The sequence below is a fragment of the Gossypium hirsutum genome, chromosome D05 (assembly GCF_007990345.1).
Source record: "Gossypium hirsutum isolate 1008001.06 chromosome D05, Gossypium_hirsutum_v2.1, whole genome shotgun sequence".
NCBI lineage: Eukaryota > Viridiplantae > Streptophyta > Magnoliopsida > Malvales > Malvaceae > Gossypium > Gossypium hirsutum.
This window is the reverse complement of record NC_053441.1, coordinates 49,156,974-49,184,504: the sequence shown is the minus strand read 5'-3', so window position 1 is coordinate 49,184,504 and position 27,531 is coordinate 49,156,974. Positions and strand designations below refer to the sequence as shown.

Here is a 27,531-nt window from a genome sequence, read left to right as displayed (position 1 = left end):
ATGGGACCTCTTTACCCAAATGTCATGACATTCGTATCCAGTACCATCCTTATGTATCAACGGGACTATTTAATTTTAATTCTCTATCATTTCATGCTTGGATCATCATCAAATAAATTCATGAAATAAATTCATGAAATAAATTCATAGTTGCTGGAAAATAGCAGCATTAATAATAATTATTGAAATATTAAATTTATTTACCGTAAACTTACCTCGGTACCAAATATAGTCAAATTCACCAACTTAGTCTTCAACTTTACTCTTTCCTTTGTCTAACCTCGAGTTTCGTTCTTCTTGATTATGGAGCTTGGAAGTTTGAAAACCCTAACTATGGCTTCCCCCTTGCTAATTTCGTCCAAATGAAGAAGATGAGCACAATTTTCCATCTTTTTCCCTTTTAATTCATTTTAATTACTAGATTACCAAATTGCCCCTAACTTAAAAAATTTCCTATTTCACTTATCTCATGTTCATTTTTGTCTACCAACTTAACCAATGGTCTAATTACTATATAAGGACCTCCAATTTAAAGTTTCATAACAATTGGACACCTATAACATGTAGAACTCAACTTTTGCACTTTTTACAATTTAGTCCTTTTGACTGAATTGAGTGTCCAAACGTCAAAATTTTCGAACGAAATTTTCACGAAATCATTTTGTAAAATCGTAGACCATAAAAATATAAGAAAAATAAATTTTTCTTCATCGGATTTGTGGTCCCAAAACCACTGTTCAGATAACCTTGAATTTAGGCCATTACACACACAATAGGAAAAGAGATGAGCAGAAAAAAATACCCAACACACTCGAGAGATACACCCAAATTACTTAACCACTGAAGCAAACAAGCAATTTGTGACAAAACATGCAAAAATTAAATACTTGAATTTTGAGGCATTACAACTTTACCCCTCTTAACGAAATTTCAGCCTCGAAATTTTCCTGGTCAAAAAAGGTGAGGGTATTGTTGTCGCATCGCCTCTTCGGGTTCCCACATGGCTTCTTCTGAACTATGATTACGCCAAAGTACCTTGACTAGAGGGATAGATTTCTTCCTCAGTACCTTAACCTCACGGTCCAAAATCTACACTGGTTTCTCCTCGAAGGTCAGATCTGACCTAACCTCGATCTCTTCAACTGGTACTTTGTGTGTGGGATCAAAGTGATAATGCCTTAACATGGAGATGTGGAACAAATCGTGAATCCGATCTAATTCTGGTGGTAACCTCAAGTTGATAGGTGCGACCGGTCCCACACGCTTCAGTATACGATAAGGCCCAATGAACCTAGGGTTAAGCTTACCATTCTGGCCAAACCTCAGTATCTTTTTTCCAAGGGGAGACCTTAAGAAAAACGTTGTCCCCCACAGAATACTCAATTTCTCAACCTTTAAGATCCGCGTAAGACTTCTGTTTATTAGATGCTTCCTTAAATCGGTCTCAAATCAGTTTTACCTTCTCTTCTGTATCAGAAACCAACTCTGGCTCTAGAACTCGCCGCTCGCCCAACTCAGTCCAATAGGTAGGAGTACAACACCTACGACCATATAATGCTTCGTACGGTGCCATTTGAATACTAGACTGGTAGCTATTATTATACGTAAGCTCTGCTAACGGTAAATAATCTTCCCAGTTGCCTCGAAAATCCATTACACAACACATTAACATATCCTCCAATATTTGAATCACCCTCTCTAACTGACCATCTGTCTAGGGATGAAACGCAGTACTAAAGTCCAGTATTGAACCCAAAGCCTCGTGTAATTTCTTCCAAAACTGATACGTAAAGCGAGGGTCTCTGTCTGATATAATAGAAACTGGTACCCCATGCAGTCTTACTATCTTAGCCACATACAGTTTAGCCAACTTCTGTAAAGGGTAATCAATACGAACTGGTATGAAATGAGCAGATTTAGTCAAACAATCTAAAATAACCCATACCGAATCCTTCCTGGTAGGCATTAAGGGTAGCCCACTCATAAAATCCACGGTTACTCTCTCCCATTTCCAAAGTGGAATCCTAACTGGCTATAGTAACCCTTAAGGTAACTGATGTTCAGCCTTCGCTTGCTGGCAAGTTAAACACTTACCCACAAAATCAGTTATTTCAAGTTTCAGTCTTGGCCACCAGTACAACTCACGAAAATCTCGATAAATTTTATTCCCGCCAGGGTGCATAGGAAAAGGAATACTATGCGCCTCTTGTAAAATAGGCTGCCTCAAATTATTATCCCTCGGTACACAAACTCTCCCACGGAAACACGGTACTCCTTCACTATTCAACCCAAAATCTGAAGTTTCCCCATTCTCAACCTGACAGAAACGAAGAACCACTGACTTATCCAACAACTGTTTACCCTTAATATGTTCAGTCCACGTCGGTCTAATTTGCAACTCAGCCAACAAACTACCATCATCAAACAGGCTAAGACGAGCAAACATCGCTCTCAAATTAGATACAACCCTACAACTCAGTGCGTCCGCTACTACGTTAGCCTTCCCCGGATGGTATTAAATCTAGCAATCATAATCCTTAAGCAGCTCTATCCATCTTTACTGCCTAAGATTCATCTCCTTTTGAGTGAGGAGATATTTAAGACTCTTGTGATCTGTATAGATAGTACACTTCTTACCGTAGAGATAATGCCTCTAAATTTTCAGTGCGAATACCACCGCAGCTAACTCCAAATCATGAGTAGGGTAATTCGCCTTGTGAGGCTTAAGCTGATGAGATGCATAAGTAACCACCTTACCCTCCTACATTAGCACACAACCCAAACCAACGTGTGATGCATCACTGTAGATAGTGAATTCCTTCCCACACTCTGGTTGTATTAAGACAGGGGCCTTAGTCAGAACTTTCTTCAATATCTCAAAACTTTCTTGTTGCTTATTAGTCTAGTTAAACAGTACCCTTTTACGCAGCAACTTAGTCAGAGGTCCAGCAATTAAGGAAAACCCCTCAACAAAACGTCTGTAATACCCTGCCAGACCTAGAAAGCTTCGAATCTCAAATACGGTCTTAGGTGGTTTCCAATCTAGTACAGCTTCAATTTTTGAGGATCCACCCTAATCCCCTCGGCAGATACCACGTGACCCAGAAATGTCATTTCTCGTAGCCAAAACTCACACTTGCTGAATTTAGCATACAGTTGTTTCTCCCCTCAAATCTGCAGAACAATTTGGAGATGTGCATCATGCTCATCCTCAGATCTCGAATACACTAAGATATCGTCTATGAATACCACCATAAATCGATCCAAGTAGGGCTAAAATACTCAGTTCATTAGGTCCATGAAGGTAGCTGGTGCATTCGTCAGCCCAAACAGCATTACTAGGAACTCGTAATGACCATAACGAGTCCTAAACGCAGTCTTATACACATCAGCCTCCTTAACTCTCAACTGATGGTACCCAGAATGAAGATCTATTTTGGAGAAAACCGAAGCTCCTTGCAACTGATCAAATAAATCATCTATCCTCGACAAATGATACTTATTCTTGATAGTAAGTTTATTCAACTGCTGATGGTCGATACACATGCGCATGGTCCCATCCTTTTTCTTTACAAACTACACTGGTGCTCCCCATGGAGACACACTAGATCGAATGCATCATCGATCCAACAGTTCTTGGATTTGAGCTTTTAATTCCACCAGTTCATTCGGTGCCATCCTATAAGGGGCGATAGACACTGGAGCCGTTCCTGGCAAAATTTTAATTCCAAATTCAACTTCGCGGCTTGGAGGCAACCTAGGGAGCTCATCAGGAAAAACATCAGAAAAATCCTTAACAGTTCTTATATCCCCAACAGAAGAACCCTCAGAATTAGATACACCAATATAGGCTAAAAAAGCCTCACAACCCTTGCAAACCAGTTTTTCGGCCCTTAATGTAGAGATCACATTAGACAGAAAGTCCCTTCGCTCCTCAATTACAGTCACCTCCTCATCCTCAATAGTCCTTAACACCATACGCTTAGCAACACAATAGGCTAAAACACTTACACGGTGTTTAACCAACCAATCCATCCCCAAGATTAGGTCGAATTCACCAAACAGTAACTCCATTAAATCCGCTAGAAATATAACTCCTTGAACCTCTAAGGGTACATCTCTGAACAACTTATCTACCCTTACTGATTGTCCCAGTGGACTTAACACAGTCATCTTATTAGCAATACTCTCACACATGATACCCAAGGTGCCAGACACAGTGCATGCAATGTATGAATGTGTAGACCCTATATCAATTAAAGTAGTGAAAAGTACATTGTGAATTTGGAACGTACCGGTTATAACATCTGGAGCGTCACCATCCTCTTAGCGACGAGCAGCATAGACCAGTACTGGTTGTCTTGCCTCAGTATTACCAACACCTCTGCCAAACGTTCCACGACTTCGTCCCACACCATTACCACCTCTAACCTGCTCACGGCCTTTCGGTGGCTGCTAACCACCTCTTACTGGCTTAACAAAATCTGATTAGGCCTCTGAAGACAATCTTTAACTTGATGCTTCTTAGACCCACATCTCAAACATGCCCCAATCTTCTTCCAACACTCACCCAGATGATGTCTCCCACAATCAGCACAAGGCTGAGGTCTTGCAATAGAAACCCTAAATCAGATTGGCCCATCAAACCTGGCCTTCTTTTTAGGCCTTCTAGAAGAACTTGAGGGCTCTGAATCCCTCTTAAACCTGCCCCTATCTTTATCACGGTTCTGAAGCTCAGAGCGCTTCACATCCTCGACAATTTTTACCTTTTCAACTAGGGCAGCAAAATCTCACTCCCTCTACGGGGCTATCAAGACTCATAACTCGTCCCGGAGGCCATCCTCAAATCGCACACAGCGTTCATATTTAGTCGCCACTATCCCACGAACATAGCGACTCAGTCACAGGAACTCTGCTCATATTTAGCCACAGTTTTTTTCCCTTGAACCAACCTCAAGAATTCCTTTCTTCGGGCGTCCACATAACTTGTACCCACATACTTTCCTTAAAATGCTGACTTAAAGAAATCTCACGTTAACCAGTCGATCTGAGTACCTTCTCTCACAGTAAGCCACCACTGATAGGCTTCATCTCGCTGTAAAAAGACTGCACCTTTTAGCTTTTGCTCAGAAGTGCAGTCAAGGTCGTCCATTATTCCCTCTGTGGCTTCTAACTAGTATTCAGCCACATTAGGGGCCACTCCAGAAACACCCATAAAAATTTCTGCTCCATTTGACCGTAGTCGTTCTGAAATTGACCCACGACCCACAACACCTGTACTGGTCCCTACGACCCTTTCCAGAATACGAAGCATAGCTTGAGTAGTGCATCATCTGTAGCCGCTCGATCGAATGATCCCGTCCCATTCATCGATGAAGCTGGTGCTTCCCTAGCCCTAACATTAGGCATGTGGCTTGGTGCCGAGGACCCAGCCCTAGCACCTCTTCGGCCTTTACCGCGGCCTCATGAACCACTTCTGTGAGTACCTCTAGCGCTCATATCGTATAACGTAATATCTGTTTACAAAATTTTATGCATTAATTAGTAATTCCAGTAATTATTAAAAGATGTCTTATGAGAAGCAGTACTCAGAGTTTGTTTTCGTAATTCAAGAGTTTCCTTACAGTTTCCAGTTTTCTTACAGTCTCAGTTTTCTCTAATTTAGGAGTTTTAGTATAGTCCTACTATCTATAATAATCTCTTAAGATATTTTAGTTCAAGTAGTCTAGAGCATAAAGAAAACTTACAGATTCGGTGCTGGAGACTCAATGTGCCACACTTGTAACCTTCAGAAATATTTCAAAATAGTTTTCCAAAAATTCTAAATATTTTCAAAACCCACTACAAAGCCGAGTTTTGTAACCTGGCTCTAATACCACTAAATGTAATACCCCAAACCTAGCCTAGACGTTATGGTCGTATCTGGTGCGTCACATTGAAGTGTCTCTCAAGATATTTAGAATTGTTGATAAAACTCGTTTCTTAAGTTTGGAAACCTCTTTAGTAATGTTTATCGAAACATTTAACCAAATGTTTACCTTATTAACTGCTATTATTATATTAAGTTGATTTAAAATACAGAAGCATTTGAAAACTCTAACGTTTAAAACTCGTGTCTTTGAAAACGGTAATTATTTTAAAATTTGTCATCTCTTAATCTAGCAGTTTAAAATATTCAAGGAAAAACCCATTTAAAAATTTAAACCAACTGAAAGGCCTTATTACGAAAACAAAACCCAATATATAAACTAAGTTAAAATAAAAATGAATGTAACAACAGCAGTAGTGTGGCCACCTCCGAGTCCCTCACAGCACCGAATTATCTAAGGCTGAGGATTACCTGCACAGTTAAAAGGAGATGGTGAGTTTACGAAAACTCAGTGTGTAATCCTTTACCAAGCAGTCAACATACAATATGCAGTAACAGTCTGGGCCTGAGCCCTATTCAGTAGCAGTATAGTGTGGGCCTTAGCCCAATACAGTAACAGTACAATGCAGTGATGCAACCCATCTCAATCCAGCCAACACACCACTCTGTACCACCAACACACCGTGTGGGGATAAAATCGACCCACCCAGCCAACACAACAATATCGCAGCAAAGCTGCCAGTAATAGTGATGCAACAACGCTGCCAGTAATAGTAACATAGCAAAGCTGCTAGTAACAGTATATGTGGCAAAACCACCAGTACAGTATACTTCCCCTATATCAAAAGCCCAACCCTATGCCGTATGTCATGTCGTAAATCATACGTGTATGTAGTATGTCATACTCAGTAACAGTTATATATATATCATAAACCAAATTAGTCTTACACGTATTTCAACTCCTAGGGGTATAACAATTATTTTACCCTTTGGGGGTATTTTGGTCATTTTATCATTCGAGGGTATTTCAGTCAATTTTCCTTTCAGGGGTATTTCAGTCATTCTACCCTTCGAGGGTCTTTTGGTCATTTTACCCTTTGAAGGTATTTCGATCATTTTACCCTTCGAGGGTATTTCGGTCATTTTACCCTTCGAGGGTATTTCAATCATTTTACCCTTCGAGGGTATTTCAGTCATTTTACCCTTCGAGTGTATTTCAGTCATATTAGGCCCATTACGGCCTAAGCCTATAAAAATGCTCATGGAGGCCTCTACAATCTAACACCGTGTTTCGTGGGCTCGATTTACCACACGAGTATTCGCACGCCCAATTGGTCTCAGTGCCATCTTTTTTGGCTTTTCGGCTTTTGCCGATTTATAGTTGAGAGAGGGTGTGATTACACACCTGTTTGAGAAAACACACCTAGATCCACGAACACCCAAAATCTACATTCAAATACGTCCTAAGTCAGTCCTTTAAACACTATGGAAAAACACCCTCTTGTCGACACTTAATTAAAACACCATCCTTACCTGGCTTGAAAGAGGGCGACTTACTCCTCCACGTCTGCCAACCAAAAATGGTCGCTCACCTATTGAATTTCTGCACCATGAACAGTGATCTCAAAAACTAAGTTAGGTCATATAAGTGGCCAAAAAGGTATTAGATTTCAATAAAAAAAGAAAGGAAACGAATCGGTTTTAAACAAAAATTGAAGAGTATTCATACTTTACTGATAACCAAAAATACTTCAGCATTGAGACAGAAAAAATAGCGAGGAGAAGTTCGGCACGGAGAAATAGAACAGAAGGGTGATAATCGGCTGAACCACACTCAAAATAAATAAAGAGATAACTCTCAGCCAAAAAGAAAATAATGGAAGATAGAAATCCCAAGTAGTAAGAGAAAAAAAATTATTTGATCAATGAAGAAGAGTAGAAGAGAGGGGAGGTTCGGCTAGCAAAGAAGAGAAGAGGGGAAAGGAAAGAGAAATTCGGCCACAAGAGGAGAGGGAAGAGAATAGTGTGTTCGACAGGGGTAAACCGCAACTATTCGGCCAACACACAGTAGGAAAAGAGATTAGCAGAAAAAAATACCTAACACACTCGAAAGATACACCAAGCCTTAGCAAAAATTGGCATAAATGAAAAAAAAACAAAAGGGAAGAAAGATAGACCAAAACCGAAGGAGACAGAGTGAAAAGAAAACCCCAAACCTATTACCTACTGTTTAAAGAACAAATTCAGCACAACACTCCCCCTTCTCAAATTCCTTGATATCCTTCCTTGATTTTCTCCACCCGATCACAATCCCACTAATCCCTCCATGATTCACTCCTCAATTCAAATTCCACAGCATTTTAGTCAAACTCTACCACCTCACTGCACATGTGATAAAAATAAACACTCCACAGTGCAGTTCAGGACTCGAACCTCAGACCTTAAGAGTACTTCACACGCCACTTACCACTGGACCATTAGGCTCTTTTTGTCATAAAACAATCACAAATATTAATAAGGCCTATATACCAGCGTCCAGGTTCATTTAAAGGAAAAAACTAAAAATTTTCCAAGGCCAAAACTTGAACCCAGGCTCCTCAAACACTCCCAAACACACCCAAACTACTTAACCACTGAAGCAAACAAGCAATTTGTGACAAAACATGCAAAAATTAAATACTTGAATTTTGGGGCTTTACAGCAACTATCAATCAGTAAAGGTGCTCGATCAAAGGACAGTGAAACTCAACTTCACATCTGGGAAGAAATTAACTTTAACCAATGTGTTGCATGTTCCTGATGTGAGAAATAATTTAGTGTCCGCAAGTCTTTTGTGTAATAAAGTGTTAAAGATTATCTTGGAATCTGATAAGTTTGTCTTGCTTACGAGTGATATATATGTAGGAAAATGATATTGTAACGAGGGTATGTTCAAGTTGAGCATTGATATGAATAAAGTCAAGTCTTCTGCTTATATTGTTGAGTCTTATCCTTTGAGGCATGTGCGTTTAACACTTTTTAATTTTAAAATTTTACAATATATACAAAAGAATGGTTATATCAATCTACGTAATGATGAGTTTGTGGATAAATCTTAATTTTTTTATTCAACCAAAAATTACCAAAAGGTTATTTCCTAATAAGTGTGAAAGGAATTCACAAGTGTTAGATTTAATCCATTCGGATGTTTGTGAACTATATAGAACTCTAGCAAGAAGTGGAAAATAATATTTTATCACTTTTATAAATGACTTCTCTCGATTTACTTGTGTGTATCTCATGAAAAGTAAATATGAAGCTTTATATATGTTTAAACGTTTTAAAAATAAGGTTGAGAATTTGTTTAGTAAGAAAACCAAAGTGCTTCATAGTGATAGAGGTGGTGAATATTTTTAAATGAATTTAATGTATTTTGTGAAGAGCAATGTGTGCTACGTGAGTGTTCCGCGCCTTATACTTCACAACAAAATTGTTTTACAGAAAGAAAGAATCGTACTTTAGTGGATATGGTTAACTCAATGTTGTTAAATGCTAAACTTTCATATAATCTATGGGGTGAAGCATTATTGACTATGTGTTATATCCTTAACAAAATACCATCTAGAAAATTCAAAGTATCTCCATATGAGTTATAGAAGGCTCAGATGCCAAACTTAGATTATTTAAAAGAGTGCGGGCGTTTGGCTTACTATAAAGTTCTCGACCAATAGAGAACAAAGTTAGGACCAAGAGCCATTAAAGATGCCTTCGTTGGATATTCCCAACACTTTAAGGCTTATCGTGTTCTTGACTTAGTGTCAAATACGATAATTGAAACAAGAGATGTTGTATTCATTGAAAATAAGGTTTTTCATGATTCAACAGATTCAAAAAAAGAAAATCAACCAATGATCTCAAGTGATCAAACTAAAAGAAGTCTTTGCAATAATAAAGATACGGAGCCGAGGAAAAGTAAAAGAGTGAGAAAAGTAAAGGAGTTTGGTCTTGATTTCATTTCCTCGTAATCTCTATCATTCCTTGTTGAGGGAAATAGAAAATCCGTAATTAGGAAGATCCCCATAATGTTTAATGTAGATGGTGATCCATAATCCTAAGGTGAAGCCATGACTTCTAGGGATGCGACATTTTGAAAAGAGGCTGTCAATGATAAAATGGATTCAATATTGTTTAACAATACTTGGATTCTAGTTTATCTTCCTCAAGGATTGAAGCCTATCAGGTGTAAATGGGTGTTTAAAAGGAAAAATACTCGAACAGGGGGTTCTCCAACCTTTAATGCTGGGTTGGTGGCTAAAGGATTTAGGCAAAAGGAAGGCCTAGATTATTTTGACACCTATGCACTAGTGGCTAGGAGGACCTCCATTCGAATTCTTATAACACTTACATCTATCCATAAGTGACATGTACATCAAATTGAATAGTGATCTCGAAGAGGAAATCTACATGGAGCAACTAGAAGGCTTTGTGCTTCTTGAGAATGAACATAAGGTGTGTAAGTTGATAAAGTCATTATATGGTTTAAAACAAATGCCTAAACAGTGGCATGAGAAATTTGACTTGGTTATCTTGTCATACGTTTTTTTTTACATAATGGTGTGGATAAATGTATTTACACTAAATTCACCGATAGGTATGGTGCAGTTATTTGTCTCTATGTAGACGATTTTTTTATTTTTGGGATGAACATGGAAGGTGTTTGCGAGACCAAAGAGTATCTAGCCTAGAATTTTAAGATGAAGAATCTCAACGAGGTAGATACAATTCTAGGTATAAAGGTGCAAAATCATGAAAGGTCTATAGTGCAAAATCATGAAAAGAATAATGGTAGGGCTATAGTGCAACTTGAGTACGCCAGCGCAATTGGAAGTCTAATGTATGCAATGCATTGCACTAGACCTGATACTGCACTTGTTGTGTGTAAATTGGCGAGATTTAAAAATTATCCTAGTATCGATCATTGGAAATGAATTTATAAGATTTTTGGCTATCTTAAGAAAACAAAAAATTTAGGATTATTCTATAGTGACTATCCTACGGTATTAGAAGGCTACTCGGATGCAAGTTGGATTACAAGTCTAAGTGACATTAAGTCCACATTGGGATGGATTTTTATGATCAGAAATGGAGTCATTAGTTGGGCCTCCAAGAAACAAACTTGCATTTCACATTCAACTATGGAGGTTGAATTTATAACCTTGGCGGCTATTGGCAAGGAAGTGTAATGGCTAAGAGATCTCTTGCTAGATATAAAGTTGTGGCCACAACACAGGTTTGCCATTTTCGTATATTGTGATAGTGAATCCACCATGTCTCGAGCGTACAATAAGGTGTACAATGGAAAGCCTAGACATATAAGCTTGAGACATGAGTAAGTGAGACAATTGATTAAGGACGATATTATAATTGTTACCTATGTTAAGTCAATTGACAATTTATTAGATCCATTGACAAAAAGTTTGTCAAAGGATTTGGTTAAGAGTACCACCACTAGTTTGGGATTAAAACCATTCTAATCACGCCATTGATAATGAAAACCCTACCTTGTTCTAGCCAAAAGTTAGTTTCAAGGTTCAAAGGGTAATAACAAGTTATCAAATGACAATGTGCATTAAGAATCAGGATTTAGTGTTTATGTTTTAGGAGGATGAGTTTTACTCTTAATGGATGGACATTAATTTTCATAAAATCCACCTATATGACATGAAGTGGTGTTGCTTCAACGAGAGTTTCTTTATAGTTTTCTCTCGTACATGTTCATGAAACGGGATGAGCACATGGCCATAATGGTGCTAAAGCAAATAAACTCTTACTCTAATACTTTACGGTTATGTGTGAATTTTTTTCCGGTATTAACTTTAAGAGTGATGGTTCAAGTGACTAACCACCATTCAGTTTGTTGATACTTTGAGAAGTTTGCACTAAAGGAAGGTTGAATCTGCGGACATCCTTGTTTATGCATAATCGTTGTGTACTTATTTTATGGAATTAGCAATCTAGTGGAGGATTGTTGGAAATTTTAGATTGCAAATTCACAATTATTCATGAGCCCTTAATAGAAAGTGATGATTTATTGAATGAATACAATTTCCATGGGACATGTTTTTCTAAGAATTATGTCCAATGGAAATCAAATGTAAAGGGTTGTGACTCTTCAAAATAATGTTCATTGAGTGTATACAAATAGAGGGTCTATAGTACTCACAAAGATATTACAATCAATTCTAGTTTTCAAAAATTAGAGTAAGAGTTAGGGAATTTCTTGATTTTGTTAATCAAAAGAAATTCAAAAGTTTTGTTGTATCCCGGGAGGACCTTTGTCTTAACCCTCTAGCAACTTTGTACGGGGGCAAATTGTTCTCTTTGGAAAGCATCACCCGCACCTTGAAGTCTACTATTTAATTCAATATCGCCTCCGGATTATCTTCTCCACTCAATTTATCCAACAAGAACGTATTTTATTAATCAATAGAGAGTTTTACAATGCTTATCCAAATTCTATATTTATAAACATAAGAAGTGTAAATGAAATAAAATTCTACTTCTAATGAATATTAGAGTCTATATACAAACTAATCTTTGATCTTGATGAACATCCACTTCATAATAAAATATTTATAACATTCCTCCTTGGATGTCCATTGGAAAATAATGTGTCTTGTTAAAACATTACTAAGATAAAGAAAACCTATGGAAAACAATTATTAGTGAATGAAAAAGAGTACACTTATCTATAATGTGCATAATATACTGCCTCATTAAAAACATTACCAGAAAAACCTAATGGGACAAAACCTCGGTTTAGAGAAAAATAGTACAACGGATATTTACTCCCCTTCATGACAACATTACATAATATATCATGCTCTACGTATTCAATCTTGAATACTAGCTTTTCAAATGATCACTTGAATGAGTTTGATAAATGTTTATATCATCATCCTTCTTGAAGTCATGAGTGAGGAAGAATTTTGCAGAAATATATTTTGATCTCTTTAGAAGTCCCAACAATAATCATAGTAAACTTTGATCATGATAATTTTATAAAAATATATACTGGTGTTTTGGATTATTTAATAATCTTCCTACAAGTACTATTTATTGAGTCGAATTTAACACATATGTTCAAATAATTTCAATTCATATATACGCAAACATATTGAATCATTTCCCGAGAATTTTTATATGCTTCCAGCATTCTAAATCCTTTAAGGAGTATGATATAAACTTCACTATAGAGTGATTCATAAAAAGGATGTAATAACAATAATTAAACGTATATCAAATTTTCATAAACTGCTAGATTAATAAGATATCTAAAGGTTATTGCATCCACCATAAAAGAATATTATACCTTTCATAATCAATGTTAGGACTTGGTGACAATTTTCATTTTTCTTATTTTGTTTTCACAAAACTACTAATTTGTACTCCATTAGCTTTATACCTTTAGACTTTGGATTGCTGGTTTAAAAACTTTACGAATTTAATTTTACTTGAATTGAGTCTTTCTATTTTGACCAATCTATTCTATGTTTATATTTATCGAAAAATTTCTTCAAAATTCTCGTTTTCTTTCATTATTTAAACATTGCAAAATTTATATTAGGATTTGTCATCCACCACTTTTATCATTAGGGGCTTTTGGGCCTCTCACATATTGGGTCCAATTATAATTACTTCCTGGACTTTTAGCCCAATACTTTATAATTTGATCCAACTCGATATTTTTTTTTCTATTTTCAAAATAAATTTCTCAATATATTTTCAATAAAATAATTTTCTCAACCCAATTCTAATTTCATTAAAATCATGACTTTACCATAAAAGTATCTATGAGAAAATATATTTAATTTTTTTTTATTCAATGGTTCACTATGACCAAATGATTTATTTCTATTTTTGAACTTCATTTATTTCGAAAAAACATAAATTCATTTTTCAAATCTTTTTCATTTTTATTTTGGAGAAAACCAAATTCATTTCCAAATGTTTTCATTTCTCCATTTTCATTTTCATTTTGGAAGAAATAATAATCATTTTCAAATGTTTTCATTTCTCCGTTTTCATTTTCATTTTGGAGAAAAACCATAATCATTTCCAAATAAATTTTCATTTATCCATTTTCACCTTTTCTATTCGTTTCTGTTCATTTGATTCAACATGTAATTCATTTATGATTTCAACGAGCTAATGGAGGGACCGATTGGACATATGCGATTGAAGCTCAAATGATTTATATTTAAGTTCCAAATTTTTGCCTATTAATTATAAACCCATTTAGTCACGAAGCCATTCCATTATAGTATTGTGACTAAGTTATCTCCAATGACATACCATTGCGAAAGCAACATGATTAGTGCTCATCCAATGACCTTATCTTAAGTTTGTTACCCTTATAAGAAATCCTTAATATCTTTCGGATAATATTCGTTCTCCTTGTAATACTTCATTTATTATCAACTAAACTATTATAAAACAAACTAAAATAAATTTTATAATAATTCCTACAACAAAGGCCTTAAGCCACTGAATATTTAGTCCAAAAAATTTATGTCTCTAATCAGGCTGTTTGTTTACAATACAACTCTTAAAATTTTTCTAAGGACCATCTGCCCTAAGAATCCATATTTTAGAGATGCTATCTAGCTCTGTTGTTATTGATCTTGAGGCGAAGCCTCCTGTGGTACCCATTTCCTATGTGCATGCCTTTAACTGCCTACGATCCCGGATCTCAACGTTGCCTGGCTGGGACCTTCCTCGAAGTCCTCAATCAACCTCTCAAATCCTGTGAACATCAACCAAAATGTTGTAAGTTCAAATGAACGTAGTGAGTTCTTTCATTGCATCATATTTAAACCCCATCACACGAGAGTAACAAATGTAAAATAATTTAAACATAAATATACTCATTGGTCGATCAAGGCAAGTGTTCTTTATATAGGTGGCGGACTCCAACCGATTCTCTGAGCTACTCGACTTACTATAAGACCTTCCTCTGGTCAAACTCTCTACTTGAAAATGATCCAAACACCTCTCCATATCAGCAAGTCCTATCCTTACTTCTCACCTTTCCACCCAAGGATTCATAGGACCTACCTTCTTTGGCAGACTTCCATAATTGAACCAGTTCTTGGTAGACTCCCTCTTCACATGTACTAGTCCCAAAAAACTCATTGAGATTTTTGTATTGTGTTATCTTGCAGCGGACCTCGCCACTCTAGCGAACCTATTCTCTTTACATTTTATTGGTAACATTGGTAGGATTGCTTCCAATAATTCGCCTTATGCTTAAGAATAACTTGGGACCTCACCTGTGTCGTGTGATAAATAATTGACTTATTGTCCTGGCAAGCCAATGTTCATCAGACTATACGAGTCTACCTCCTCTCTTATATGTAACTTCTCCCTTCGGAGCTAGCTTTATGGCATGTTTTCATAAAGGACTATCCTCAAAGAGGAAGTCTTGACAGACATTATCCCCTGGACATAATCCTTATCCTGGGATTGGAAATTCCTATCCCTCTCACAAGATTTGCTTATCGTGTTCAACTTCATTGAGCAACCTTTGGTGGCTCTTCATGACAAATCCTTACTTGCGATCCTCGGACAACTTCCCTTTTTACATCTTCTTAAGTAGGCTAGCTCTCGCACAACCTATCTTCCTTTAATTCTTATTGGGTCTTCACCTATGCCTGGTCGGCTTTCAACTCTATCCTTACCGCTTTCATCATTTTTTATGGATTCCTCACAACCCACTTGCCACGCTTACACTTTCTCTTAACTCTTCTTCCACATATGTGGTTTCTCATGCTTGGCACACTGGCAGTGTGCCCCGTGCTTGTGATCCAGGCAGACTCTATGGATTGTCATAGCCGAGCTATGGTCTTACACCCTTCTTACCTCGTTTCCCTTGTCCTATCGGACTTACCCCGTGTTATTGTCCCAACAGACTATCTCTGTGTTTACTGTCCCAACGGACTATCTCTGTTTTATATTTATCGTTCCAACGGGCTTTCTCTATTTTGTGTTTACTACCCCAGAGAACTTTTTTTGTTTTGTGTTTACTGTCCCAACAAACTTTCTCTGTGGATGCCATGGAGTCTTTCATCTATAGTCTTACTCATTATATATGGCCGTCATAGCATCTTTCATCTATAGTCTTACACCGTATACCTTATACATTGTACCACACTATCATAGTGTCTTTCATCCATGGTCTTCTGTTACATACCTCATACAAGACTTCCATAGCTTCTTTCATCTATGGTCTTACGCCATATACCATCATCACAGTGTTGCCCTGAAGAACCAGACGATATAGCTGTCGCGGTAAATACATTTCCATGATTTCATTTCCTGAATCTTCCTCCCATTACGTCCGGCATGCTTATCTCATATATGTATGACGTACTATGGAAATTTTATAATATTCACATTCAGTATTCACAAGTCAATCAAACAATTTTTATTCTCCATAGTTTTTCTTTAAGGAAAAAAGTAAAAAAGCGAATGAAAACCGTGTACCAGGTAGGTTCCCAGGAAAGGGAGGTGATTCATATTTAACCACTTAAAAACCAAACTTTTCCTTGCCAGATCCAATCCTAAACATGCACCTTCTCATTACCACACTTCTCACAGTAATCGAATAACCTAAAAAAGTGAATGTAACAATATAATTCATGTATTTTGTCATCATCACATTTCTTATCTTTAATAAATTAATTGTGGATCATCTCATACATATATATCACAATTATATCATAAAAAAATTATTAAAGAAATAAGTAATAAAATAAAATTGTCAGCTGAGGTTTCAATTGTTCTATTTCTAAAAAACAAATGAAAAACCAAAAAAATTACATAATTTTTCGCCACAAAGCATTCCTTGTGTCATCAACTGCCATTGCTCCATCTTCTCCTTGCCATGTACTCCTTTTTGGAAAAATTATATTTATATTCTATGTCCGTTTTCAACTCACAAGAATTTTATAAATAAAAAATAATCTTACGTGGAGATGATAGTCCACGGCCTATTTCCTAAGAACCACAACCTTGGTAAAAATAATAATTATATAAAAATTATAGAGAATATTGCATTATTTCACATACATTCCCCCAAACATGCAAATAATTACAAGAATGTCACATCTTATCAAATATTAATCAAATAATATGAAGAGAGAGATTTGATCTCGATTTACACCATAAATATAACACAACCCGGCGCTCTAATACCAATTGTTGGAAAAAAACTCCAATTTGAAAACGATTTTCTTGTACAATGAAAAACTAAAATTTTGAAAATAGACCCGATTTGTGAAATTTATAACAATAAATCTTAATTGAATTTGTATATGAGGTTTTGGCTTAGCGGACGTTTGTTGTTCCCGGCTTTCAACCAAACGATCTTCTCTACTATTCTCGTACCATGAACTGCTTCGAGTGTAGGCTCAAACCAATTGAATTGGATCACAAAACTAGAAAGAATTTTCTCTCCTTTTTGGGTGAAAACAAAAATTCTCTCTTCTTAATAGAAATTAGTATAATTGTTATTTCAGAAAAATATATGTAATAGTTGAGAATAAATTCTCTATTTTTTGGCAGAATAAAAATTTATCAAAATTGTGTTAATAGCTCTACCGGTGTTATCTATTTATAGGAAAAGAAGGTAGAACCCCTGTGAGTTGTAATGGTTTATTTCAAATAGAAAAATAATATCCTACTTAGAATAATACTAGGGTGGATAACACATCCTAATATTCCTAGTAGGGTTGCCACCACATTCATGCCCATGAGGGGTTTTTGGACATCTCTTACATCGGGTCCAATTATGAGTACTTCCTATGCCTTTTGACCAAGTACTTTTTACTGTGATTCAACCTAAATAAATTTTTCTACTTTCCAAAATAAACTTTAATACTTGTATATAAAACAATTTTCTCATCCCTATTTTACCTCCAGCAAAATTTTAACAATTTTATCCCTAGTAAAATTTTGAGAAAATATGTTTAATATTTTACAACTCAACATTTTAGCTATGACCGAATAGTTTACTTTCATTTTCAGACTTTAAAACAATCTGAAAATATAAACTCATTATTTTGATCATTTTTTAAGTAATTCATATAGGATTGCAAATGAATCATTTCTATTTCCATTTCTATTTCTATTTTCATGTCCATATTTGGAAACCTACATTAATTTCCAAATGATTCCATTTTTTCATTTTGGAGAAAACAATAACTATTCCTGAATGTTTCTCATTTCTCTTTTCTTGTTCATTCAGTTCATTTTGGTTCAAACACGCAATCATTTCTGGTTTCAACGAGCTAGTAGAGTGACCGATTGAACATATGTAGTTGAAGCTCAAATAATTTATAATTAAGTTCTGGATTTTCGCATACTAATTATAAACTAATTTAGTCATGAAGCCATTCCACTATAGTATTGTGACTGAGCTCTCCCCAATGACATAACATTACGAAAACAACTATCAACGCTTTTCCAATTACCTTGTCATAATTGTGTTGCCCTCAAAAGATATCCTTGATCTCTTTGGGATAATAATTATTCTTTCAATATGATTCTATTTTATCTCATGGTAACCATTACATCTTCCTTCATGAAAAGTCAACAATTATCAAATAATGATTAAGTCATCCATCACAAATACGGACGACCCGTGGCCATGTTTACTTTTCATCAACCATGTAATGTCAATGAAAGGATATCATTTTTCCATGTTTTAGGTTATGAATTCCATTGTTATGAATAACACTAAATACTATAGAAGTTGTACACCCAACGCACCAACTTTCAGTTCCTTATCTATTTGAACTCAAGTTTTAATTACATCAAAGTGTACGAGTCATGCATAAATAGTCTGCCATCCACTCCGGATTTAGGTATACTGCACTATGAACGTCACAAGTGAATAAATCCATAAACAAATTTAGGATCTATTCTGCTTGGGTCATGTCCAATGTACTGTTAGTCCAGTAGATCACACCTATGTCTCTATCTTCTGGGAGTCATCTATTCTGATGCCCAAGGAAAAAAATCTCCTCAATTGCAGTTGATAGATGAGCTATTGATGTTTTAATTAGTTTGATCATTTCTAATTACACTATGGACATGTTTAAGTTTTTCTACTAATACAAGTTATCTTTCCATACTACGACCTGACCACGTAATACCGCTTAGTATTAGTTCAACATTTAGACAATCAATGAGCAACATTTGCTTCCATTTTATTTTTACGTGCAAAAACCATGTGATGACAATTATACAAAGTATATTAATTTAATTAATGAATTATTTTATTAACTAATCTGTTTGAAAAATTACAAGTTTACAAACAAATATCTACACTTAGGGCACCAAATCTAACAAAACATTCATACAATAGAGAGGTTTCGAACCATCGATGCATTTGTGCAAAGAAATTTGGGCATTAGTCCAATGTCATAGGTGGGAATAATTTTGTATAACCCCAATAGAACCCATTGAAATCCATGTTGTGCAAGAATTCTATGCATCATTTAGTGATCAGGAGACTAGGCGATTACTATATTGAAGTTTGGGGAATAGAAGTGCATGTCACCTCTAGAACAATTTGTGAACACTATAATGCTCCATAATATGCTTCTAATTTTATTGAAAACACTCATTTAACATATTTTAATAATATAGATATGGACAATATAGTAAGCTACTTAACCGAAGGTAGGCGTGAATGGAAACACCACCCCGACACTAATGTACCCACTTCTTTTAATTAAGCAAATGTGTTTCTCATCACAAAGATGTGAATGTACTTTTTATGCATTCGAATTGCTCCTGCTTTAAATGTATCTAACGTAAATACTTTTCGAACTATATTGTTGTATGCTATTTTACAGAAAAAACAAGTATGTATCAGGACATGGATATACCATTACATGATACGGTGCACAAGTGGCCAAAAAGTTGGGGTTTTCTTCCCTCACTTAATGATCTGGTATAAAAATAGAGCCAAAAAGCCAACCTTACTTATTAACCGTTAGTACCTATATTTGAGTCAAAAATCACTTCTTAAAAAACCTCTATACAAAACCCGAAACCAAAACATGAATTGCACTTATCCTTTTTCCTTGGTTCCTGAACTACATGAACTTAGATGTCGAGCTATACATATTGAAGGATAGGTAGAGACATAATGGTGGTTTTGAAAAATTAGAGTGAAATAGAAAGAAACAATGTGATATAGTAATTATAGGTCAAGAAAAAGTGTGAAAACAAAAAAAAAAGTCAGAAAAAGTCAAAATGAGATGAAAAGTACTTATTCAATCAAAAAGAATTGTGAGTGAGAAAATAGTGAAAAAGTCAAAGTGATAAAAAAACTAAGTCACAAAAATAGAAAAAAAACTTAGTCATTGGTGCACCAAAACTCGTTAAGCTAACCGTAGTTGTTATTATTATACTATGACTTCCTACAAGGATAAATAAGAAATGTGAGAGAATGAAAGATAAAGCGATGAGAGGGAAAAGGCCACTAAAGGAAGTGAATAGGGACAACACGATGTGTCAAACTAATTTCGTGCTTAAAACAATTTTGATGCACCCTATTCTTGAATTTCGTACCAACTTAAGCCTCAAAACGTTACAAGTCGAAAAGTCTTATGTGACCAAGATAAATCTATTTGTGGATGGAAATTGTGCTAAGTGAACGTAACAATAGTTATTGATATCCTATTAGTATACTTGAAATCCCTATGTAAATTTCTTGATGGATTAATATATTTGATAATCCTTTTGCTTATAGGCTTTTTAATATACTAAAATTAGGTGTTTGAGGTTGATAATGGTAAGTTATTTACATATCATGCCAGAATTATATGTACTTACGATTACCCCCATTCGCTTTGCTCCTAAACTAATCTTTGTATCATATTTGCTCAAGGGTCATCATTTACTTTATGTTTTTCTTACTTGAGGACAAGTAATAACTTAAGTGTAAGGAAGTTTGATCTGCCGCAATTCGTTGTAGTAGATTAAACTACTTGTTGTACTTAATGATCCCGTAGGAAAACAATTTTGCTATGTTTTCATTTAGTTTTTACTTTCAATCTTCAGGTAACAAAATGAGCAAATTCAACAATTTATATGACATTGTGGGCCAAGAGAGGTCTAAAGATAAACTAATATGTTTGGTGAGTGTGCAGGATATTATTCGAAAGCATAAAGGCAGTAGATTGTCTGCGATGTTGCAACACGGAGCTTGAATGTCGCAACACAACAAACAGAGCACCAAAGAAGCAATCTGCCATCAGTGTCGCAACCCAGCCATAGGGTGTCGAGACACAACCCTGACGATACGCCCTAAAGAGTAAACAGCCATCAGTGTCGTGAAATAGGCCATAGGGTGTCGCAAAACGGACATGACAAGGTCACTTAATGGACCAAAGGTGTTTCCGTTCGCACAATGAACTTTAGCGAGAAATAGTCAATCGTTTTAGGCCAAGGACCAGTGACTTGACATCAAATGTAGTAGTTATTTTAAGTTATTTCTACACTTACGAGCTTATTTTCTAGGCATTCTATAATTAATTATTGCATTTTCGATATTAATAGGTTAAGAATGAAATATTAATAAAATAAACATTTTTACGCATTTTATGTTATTTTGATGACCCATAAGACCAACTCGAGTCTCGTGAGTGAGTAATGGGCTAATTAAGTGTATAGGATGCCAATTTAGATCCAAGAATACGAGGAGCTTCCATTCGTCACGACAATGTGATGAATATGGGAGAGCATTCATGATGGTGACATCGTGATGTCGTGATGAGGAGACTTCCCACATCACGACGATGCGACGATGGCAAGCTAAGATGTTGTTGATTTTTTGGACGACACTTTTGGGGATATTTCCATGTTTGGATCCTAGCACTTATCAAGATATTACATCGATTGGTATCTAAACATATATAGGGTTGAGTGGTCACCAAATAGCTCGTTGCCTATATAAGCAACCTTAAAGCCATCGAAATTGTCTGCAAATCTAGACAGACGATTTTTCCTATTCAATTTTCTTTGCATTTTCTTTTTATGTTCGCTTAGTCGGAACTTTTCTATCCCAATGTTAAGACAATTGCGAGCGAAAATTGCTCCGGCACCGCGCTTCAATATATATTCATAATCTTTCTCCTATCTCTTATTCTTTTATTTATATTTTCATTAACCTTATCAATTATCATTTGTATGAATAATTGAATTGATTATTGTGCTTATTTCATATATTGTATGATTCAATTAAGAAATTTATTTATTTATTAAGTAATTATTTATCTGAAATTGAGTATTTATTCAAGAGTGCTTAGTATATTAGGGGGTGACACCCTTGAAAGAATATCAAGACAGGTGGGACCAAAAGGGTATCCTGTCGTGTATATCTTGTGCCAAGCGGTGAGATCGGGAGGAAATCTATATGCCTAGGAAGAGACCGAAAGGGTAACTTAGATGGTAGTCCTTAGTGAAGATGAGACCGAAAGAGTATTCTTAACTAAGGATGATAAATAGCTTAATCTAGAATAATTAATTATTTAATTAGATAATTAGGGATTTAACCGATCATAAACTAAAGGCTCGCATAGTTAATTTAATTAGTTTTATCAATATATTAATTTGGATTACCACTACTAATTTGTGACTCAATTACATTAATAATTATTTTCTGTAATTGATTTAATAATAGTTTCTCCAATCTGCAATCCCTTACCAGTGTTTTGTTGTAAATTTTACTATATTACAATTAGACTCGTACACTTGCAGACACCGTCGATTTAATTTAATATATTTTTGTGATATTTTTACTATAAACGATAACATGTTTATAGACGGCCAACTAACTACCAAACCTAAGCCTATAAATAGAATTGCTTTGAACAATTTAGGGGACATCTTTCTACTTAATTTTAACTTTACTTTCAATTGTAACTTAGAGTTCTTTCAGATGTAACTTTGTTTCATTCTTCGCATGAACTAGATTGTAGATTTGTCAAACTTATCATGGATTACTGTTCGTGGTGCACTATTTATTTATATCAGGATTTTTCTCATCTTTATTCTTGATCTATTCTTAATGTTTATCTTTCAAATCAATTAAATTGTATATGTTAGATCCATGGGGAACTAATCCGGTAAGGGAAATTAATGAGTGAATGTGAGATTAATTAACACTTATGTAGAGTTTCTTCACGGATCAGTTGGTTGGAAAAGAAAGAACTTAAAACCCTAGGCTTAACAACCCTAGGAAGTCATGTAGGTACCAATGAACATGAAATCAGTATTACCTGCCATGAAAACCTTACCCTAACTCAGTCTAACTTGTAACATCGAGAGATAAGTAGTTTTTGCAGACTCATTAGGTTACTAGAAGGTCAAGAAGCCTTGCTAGGTTAATGACTAGTAAATTGAATAGAACCCAAAGTAAGACTTAATTGTCAACACTGAAACGAGTTAGTCTTCTGTCGTTTAATCTGATAAAGTCTACAATTTGTTTTTGCATTTACTTTTATTACTTTTATAAAATATCTTTTATCACCACCTTAGAAATAATTGTAATATAATTTAATTAAAGTACTAACTAGACCCATTAGCGTAAAAGTCAATATTAATTTAATCTAGCCTCCCTTGGGTACGATGCTCGGAGTACTTCCAATGTTTCGTTGTACAAATCTATACTAAAACCTGACCCATAAACTTGCGGACATCGCCTTAATTCTTATATTTAATTGCAGTATTCTCACTTCCAACGTTGGTAAGTCGGGAGGCGGTCATAGATGAACCCGACTCTCCAGCAGCTTATTAATTAAAAAGTTAAAGGAAAAAACATTGAAACCAGCCAAAGACAAGATCAACAGAGCAATATGAATTCTCCATGCCAAAGAACCCCGACCAAATTTTCAAAAATTTAAACTTCAAGCAAAAATACTCACGGCCGGCAAATAACCCATAGCCGAAATAGCATAAGACAAAAATTTATTGAAACATTAGATTTGTTGCAGATTAAAAACTCTGCCCCTAGCAGCAATGAAAGGTTAAACAGAAAATTGAAAATCCAGATTCACCATAGGCATACCAATTGGCAAAATCTTTCCCCAATCTAAGACCACCCACCCATGCATTTTAACTTGCAAAGGCTATCACCCCATTCAAGAGCACGAATTTGCTTTGGCTTTGTTACTATCTCTTCTTTTCTTTTGCTGCCTCCATTCTTTTTCTTTAGGCATTTTTTAATAGGCATGAATTTTCTGTACTTCAATATTTCATCTAAAAACAAACAGGGTGTTCCATCAATTTTAGGATTGCATTAGATTGAGAACATGTTACATATGGGATGAAAAACCACCTTGGTTAGGTATATTTCTCTGACTCTTCATTTTTCTATAAATTCTACTACCAACACCTCTTTCCACTATCCAACTCTTCTCTAAACATGGATGTAACAATATGATCCTCCAAGAACCCACTAAATACATTAGTAGAAAAAAGAAAAGGAAAAAAACTTTAGAAGACTGAATATATCCATGTTGGGCGCAAATCCATATTCGATATTCACACCATAGTTCAAATATGAGAAGCTGGAGACCAGCAAACAACACTTCTAGGGCTGCCCAGTTTTAGCTTAAAGCATACTGCATATAAACTAACCTGTTTTATCGATTACAGAGAGACTATGCCTGAAAGTTCCACATACTCTGAACACTTAGTTTTGGCGTGTGGAAGCCCTCAGCCAGATTGAAAGATGCTGAAACCTAGAAATCCAAAATTTGGAATCAGTTGCAGAAGGAACAATCAAATCAAACTAAAGAACTTTGCATATTCATATACAATTTAATGAAGGAAAAGAAACCATTTTTCTTTTGACCGGAGTGAAATCAACAATGTTGTCAATTTTTGAAAAGTTACCTACAGTAGAATCAAAATGGCTGTAAATGATACAACATAGAGGAAATTCCAATATATTTGGTTTTGCTTCAACATTTACAGATATCGAAATCAACCGCAGAACCTTAATCTATGTTACTCGGATTCAGGGTTCAGTGTGGATATAGAGGGGTGTGTATCTGACACATGAACCAATTAAGAAAAATTAAACTATACCCCTTAACTGCTAGAGGCAGAACCTCTGAATTTTCATTTTGCTTAAATGCTCGTGGTAGACGTATTTTTGGATATGGATACCAAGATATGACTCTCCAAGAAAGAACCCCCAAATACATGAAAATACATAAGAAAATTGAATATACCTGTGTTGGACACATACATGTATCCGACACTTGTATGGTTATACCCAAGTCTAAGTAACAAAAGTGTCATAACAATAAATCAGGTCATTTTATTCAAAGCAACAATGAAAGAATAAAAAAGACCACTACCTTTTTTTCTATATAATGTAAAATAAAATAAAATAATTGGACTGAGGTTTAAGTAAAGCCTTTAAGCAGATAACAAGAAAATTAATAAAAAAATTCAAATTTATAAAAAGGTCATTACAATGTGTTTCATGACCAACCTCTCTCCTCTGTATGTTTCTTAAGCTATTTCCAAAGACTGGGACAGGAAAAGGCGCATCAGCTATGTCATCTGGACTCCTAGTAAATGAGATGTGTTTAACACGGGTATGATAATCTGCTCAAATTTTTCAGTGTGTTTTCATATATTTGGAAGCTCATACCCTCATATCCATATCCGAATAAGTTTCCAACATGAGTACTTTAAGAAAAACAAAAACCTGGAATAACATATCCCAACAGATGGATGTAAATGTTGCCTATAAACAAAGTAGATTATAGTGGATTACGCATTAGAGAAGCAACCTGATAAATATACCACTAAGGTATGCATATATGTTGCCCTATGTAGGTTGAACAACATATCCACCATTTAAATAGCAGCTGCAATGTAATTTTGAGTCTCCTTACTGTTACCGCATTTGTACCATTTTTCATGTTTGTAATTGCATAAAAACAATGGGACTGAAAAGATATCCGCAACGGAACCGGCCTAACGTTCACCTTTCCCAGAAATAGCCTGGATTCGAATCTCAGTTTTATATATATATATTCGCACGGCAATTCAAATACCAGGATCAACCTAACTCAACTCAAACCCATAAATTAAAATTTCAAACCAAATGATATTACCTTAACTCTTCCATCTTCATTGACTAATGAGCTACACGACCACTCCACACCCAAAACCTGACTCAATGTCTCATAGTTAGCTTTAATTAAATCACCACCGAGAATTCTCCTTGACACTGCTAAGTCCCAAGATTTCTTTTCCAAATCATAGCAAGGCTCAAACGTTGTCAACCCTCTATGCACATAACTGTACTTCAATTTGCAATTAAAAGACCCAAGCTCATGCCTTGCAGATAACTTGTTGGCTGTATCAAACACCAAGGTCCCATCCAATACTGTCCGATGGTCGTTCCTCATGTGAGTGTAACTCCAATTTATCTGTTTTCCCTCCAACTTAAAAGTGTTCATGAACTGAAACTGAACATCCTGAGTAGAAAAAGAAAAGCCAAGGCAAATTAAGTAAAAGTCATTTTGACAGACACTTGCAATGCATAAACGAAATTATCACCTTTTTGGGGATGTCAAAGTCGATGATGAAAGAACCAGGCTTCTCAACTGACAGGAACAAGTCATCAAAGTTCAATGTGGAGCCATCGGAAAAATTGGTGTCTGAAAGCGATGCTCGGAGCTTAAGGTCTCCTGGATTAGCTGCTAGAGTTGCCGACAAGCCTTTCTTGTTGCCGTTGGTTCCTCCTATAAAAGACACTGCAGCATTCATTATCTTTACCAATTTTTGTTTTTTTTTTTCTGTAATATTCTTTTCTGCAAATTATAAAGCTGTGAAGGGTGCGAGGGGCTCGATGAAGTCTTCCGTTGTTATTTGCTCTCCAGGCGCCAGTAATGAAATGGAAGTAGAGAGGTGGGCCGGGTTGATATTAATATAATTTATATTTGTTTAAGTTGAACCTAAATTGAAATATAAAGTTTGTTTAAACTTGTCACATATTATTTTTAAAATAATTTAAAAATATATATTTATATTATTTTCAATTTTATGTTTTATATTTAATTATCTTATTAATATTTTTTTAATGTTTATATTATAGTACTATTATACATTATTATAGATTTAATTTTTATGTGTTATCAATTATATAATATAAAACATTAAAAATTTAAAAACGGGTTAAGCTGGGGAAGATTCGGACCTTAAATGCTCAAGTCAAAATCCAACCCACATTATTTTTTATCAAAATTTATTTGTTAAACCTAATATTTTTACCTAAACTCTCTCAAATTTCAATCAGATTGTTTTTCTAACTTAAGGACTGTAAATTTTTAATTCAAATAATATTTAAATTCCAATTTAAATATCTTAATCCACCATTTATATACTAATACTATGGACATGTAATTAATATCAATTCAATTAACATAAATATTATTTTAATATAAAAAATTAGAAGAAAACCTAAATTGAAGAGTATTACTGGAAGTTATAAAGTAGTTTTATCATCCCATATATGAAAAAATTTAGAAAATAAGTAAATTCCGATCTAAAGTAACACAAATACTAAATACAAATTTTAGAGA

At 35.2% G+C, this 27,531-nt stretch overlaps 2 protein-coding genes across 6 annotated transcripts; both read right to left on the bottom strand.

Annotated features, from left to right (window-relative positions):
* Positions 1-3,618: 3,618 nt before the first annotated feature.
* LOC107902347 (uncharacterized) lies at positions 3,619-5,152 on the bottom strand. Its single transcript, XM_016828548.1, has 2 exons — positions 5,056-5,152; positions 3,619-4,247 (listed from the first exon to the last, which is right to left on the bottom strand). Exons 1-2 carry the CDS (start codon positions 5,150-5,152, stop codon positions 3,619-3,621), a joined length of 726 nt encoding a protein of 241 aa, XP_016684037.1.
* A 9,186-nt stretch (positions 5,153-14,338) lies between these two features.
* On the bottom strand, positions 14,339-26,864 carry LOC107903868 (outer envelope pore protein 24A, chloroplastic). Of its 5 annotated transcripts, XR_001685988.2 has the most exons (5): positions 26,507-26,851; positions 26,059-26,424; positions 24,765-24,820; positions 24,563-24,666; positions 14,400-14,654 (listed from the first exon to the last, which is right to left on the bottom strand). XR_001685988.2 is itself a non-coding variant. In XM_016830047.2 (4 exons), the coding sequence occupies exons 1-3, from the start codon at positions 26,714-26,716 to the stop codon at positions 24,586-24,588; spliced, it is 657 nt and encodes a 218-aa protein (XP_016685536.1). In that variant the 5' UTR covers positions 26,717-26,850; the 3' UTR covers positions 14,339-14,654; positions 24,563-24,585. The 5 variants fall into 5 exon arrangements, 3 of the variants coding, with proteins under 3 accessions (XP_016685536.1, XP_016685533.1, XP_016685534.1); XM_016830047.2 differs by lacking the exon at positions 24,765-24,820 and having other exon boundaries at positions 14,339-14,654; positions 26,507-26,850; XR_001685990.2 differs by lacking the exons at positions 14,400-14,654; positions 24,765-24,820 and adding an exon at positions 25,428-25,945 and having other exon boundaries at positions 23,829-24,666; positions 26,507-26,850.
* Between the last annotated feature and the right edge of the window lie 667 nt (positions 26,865-27,531).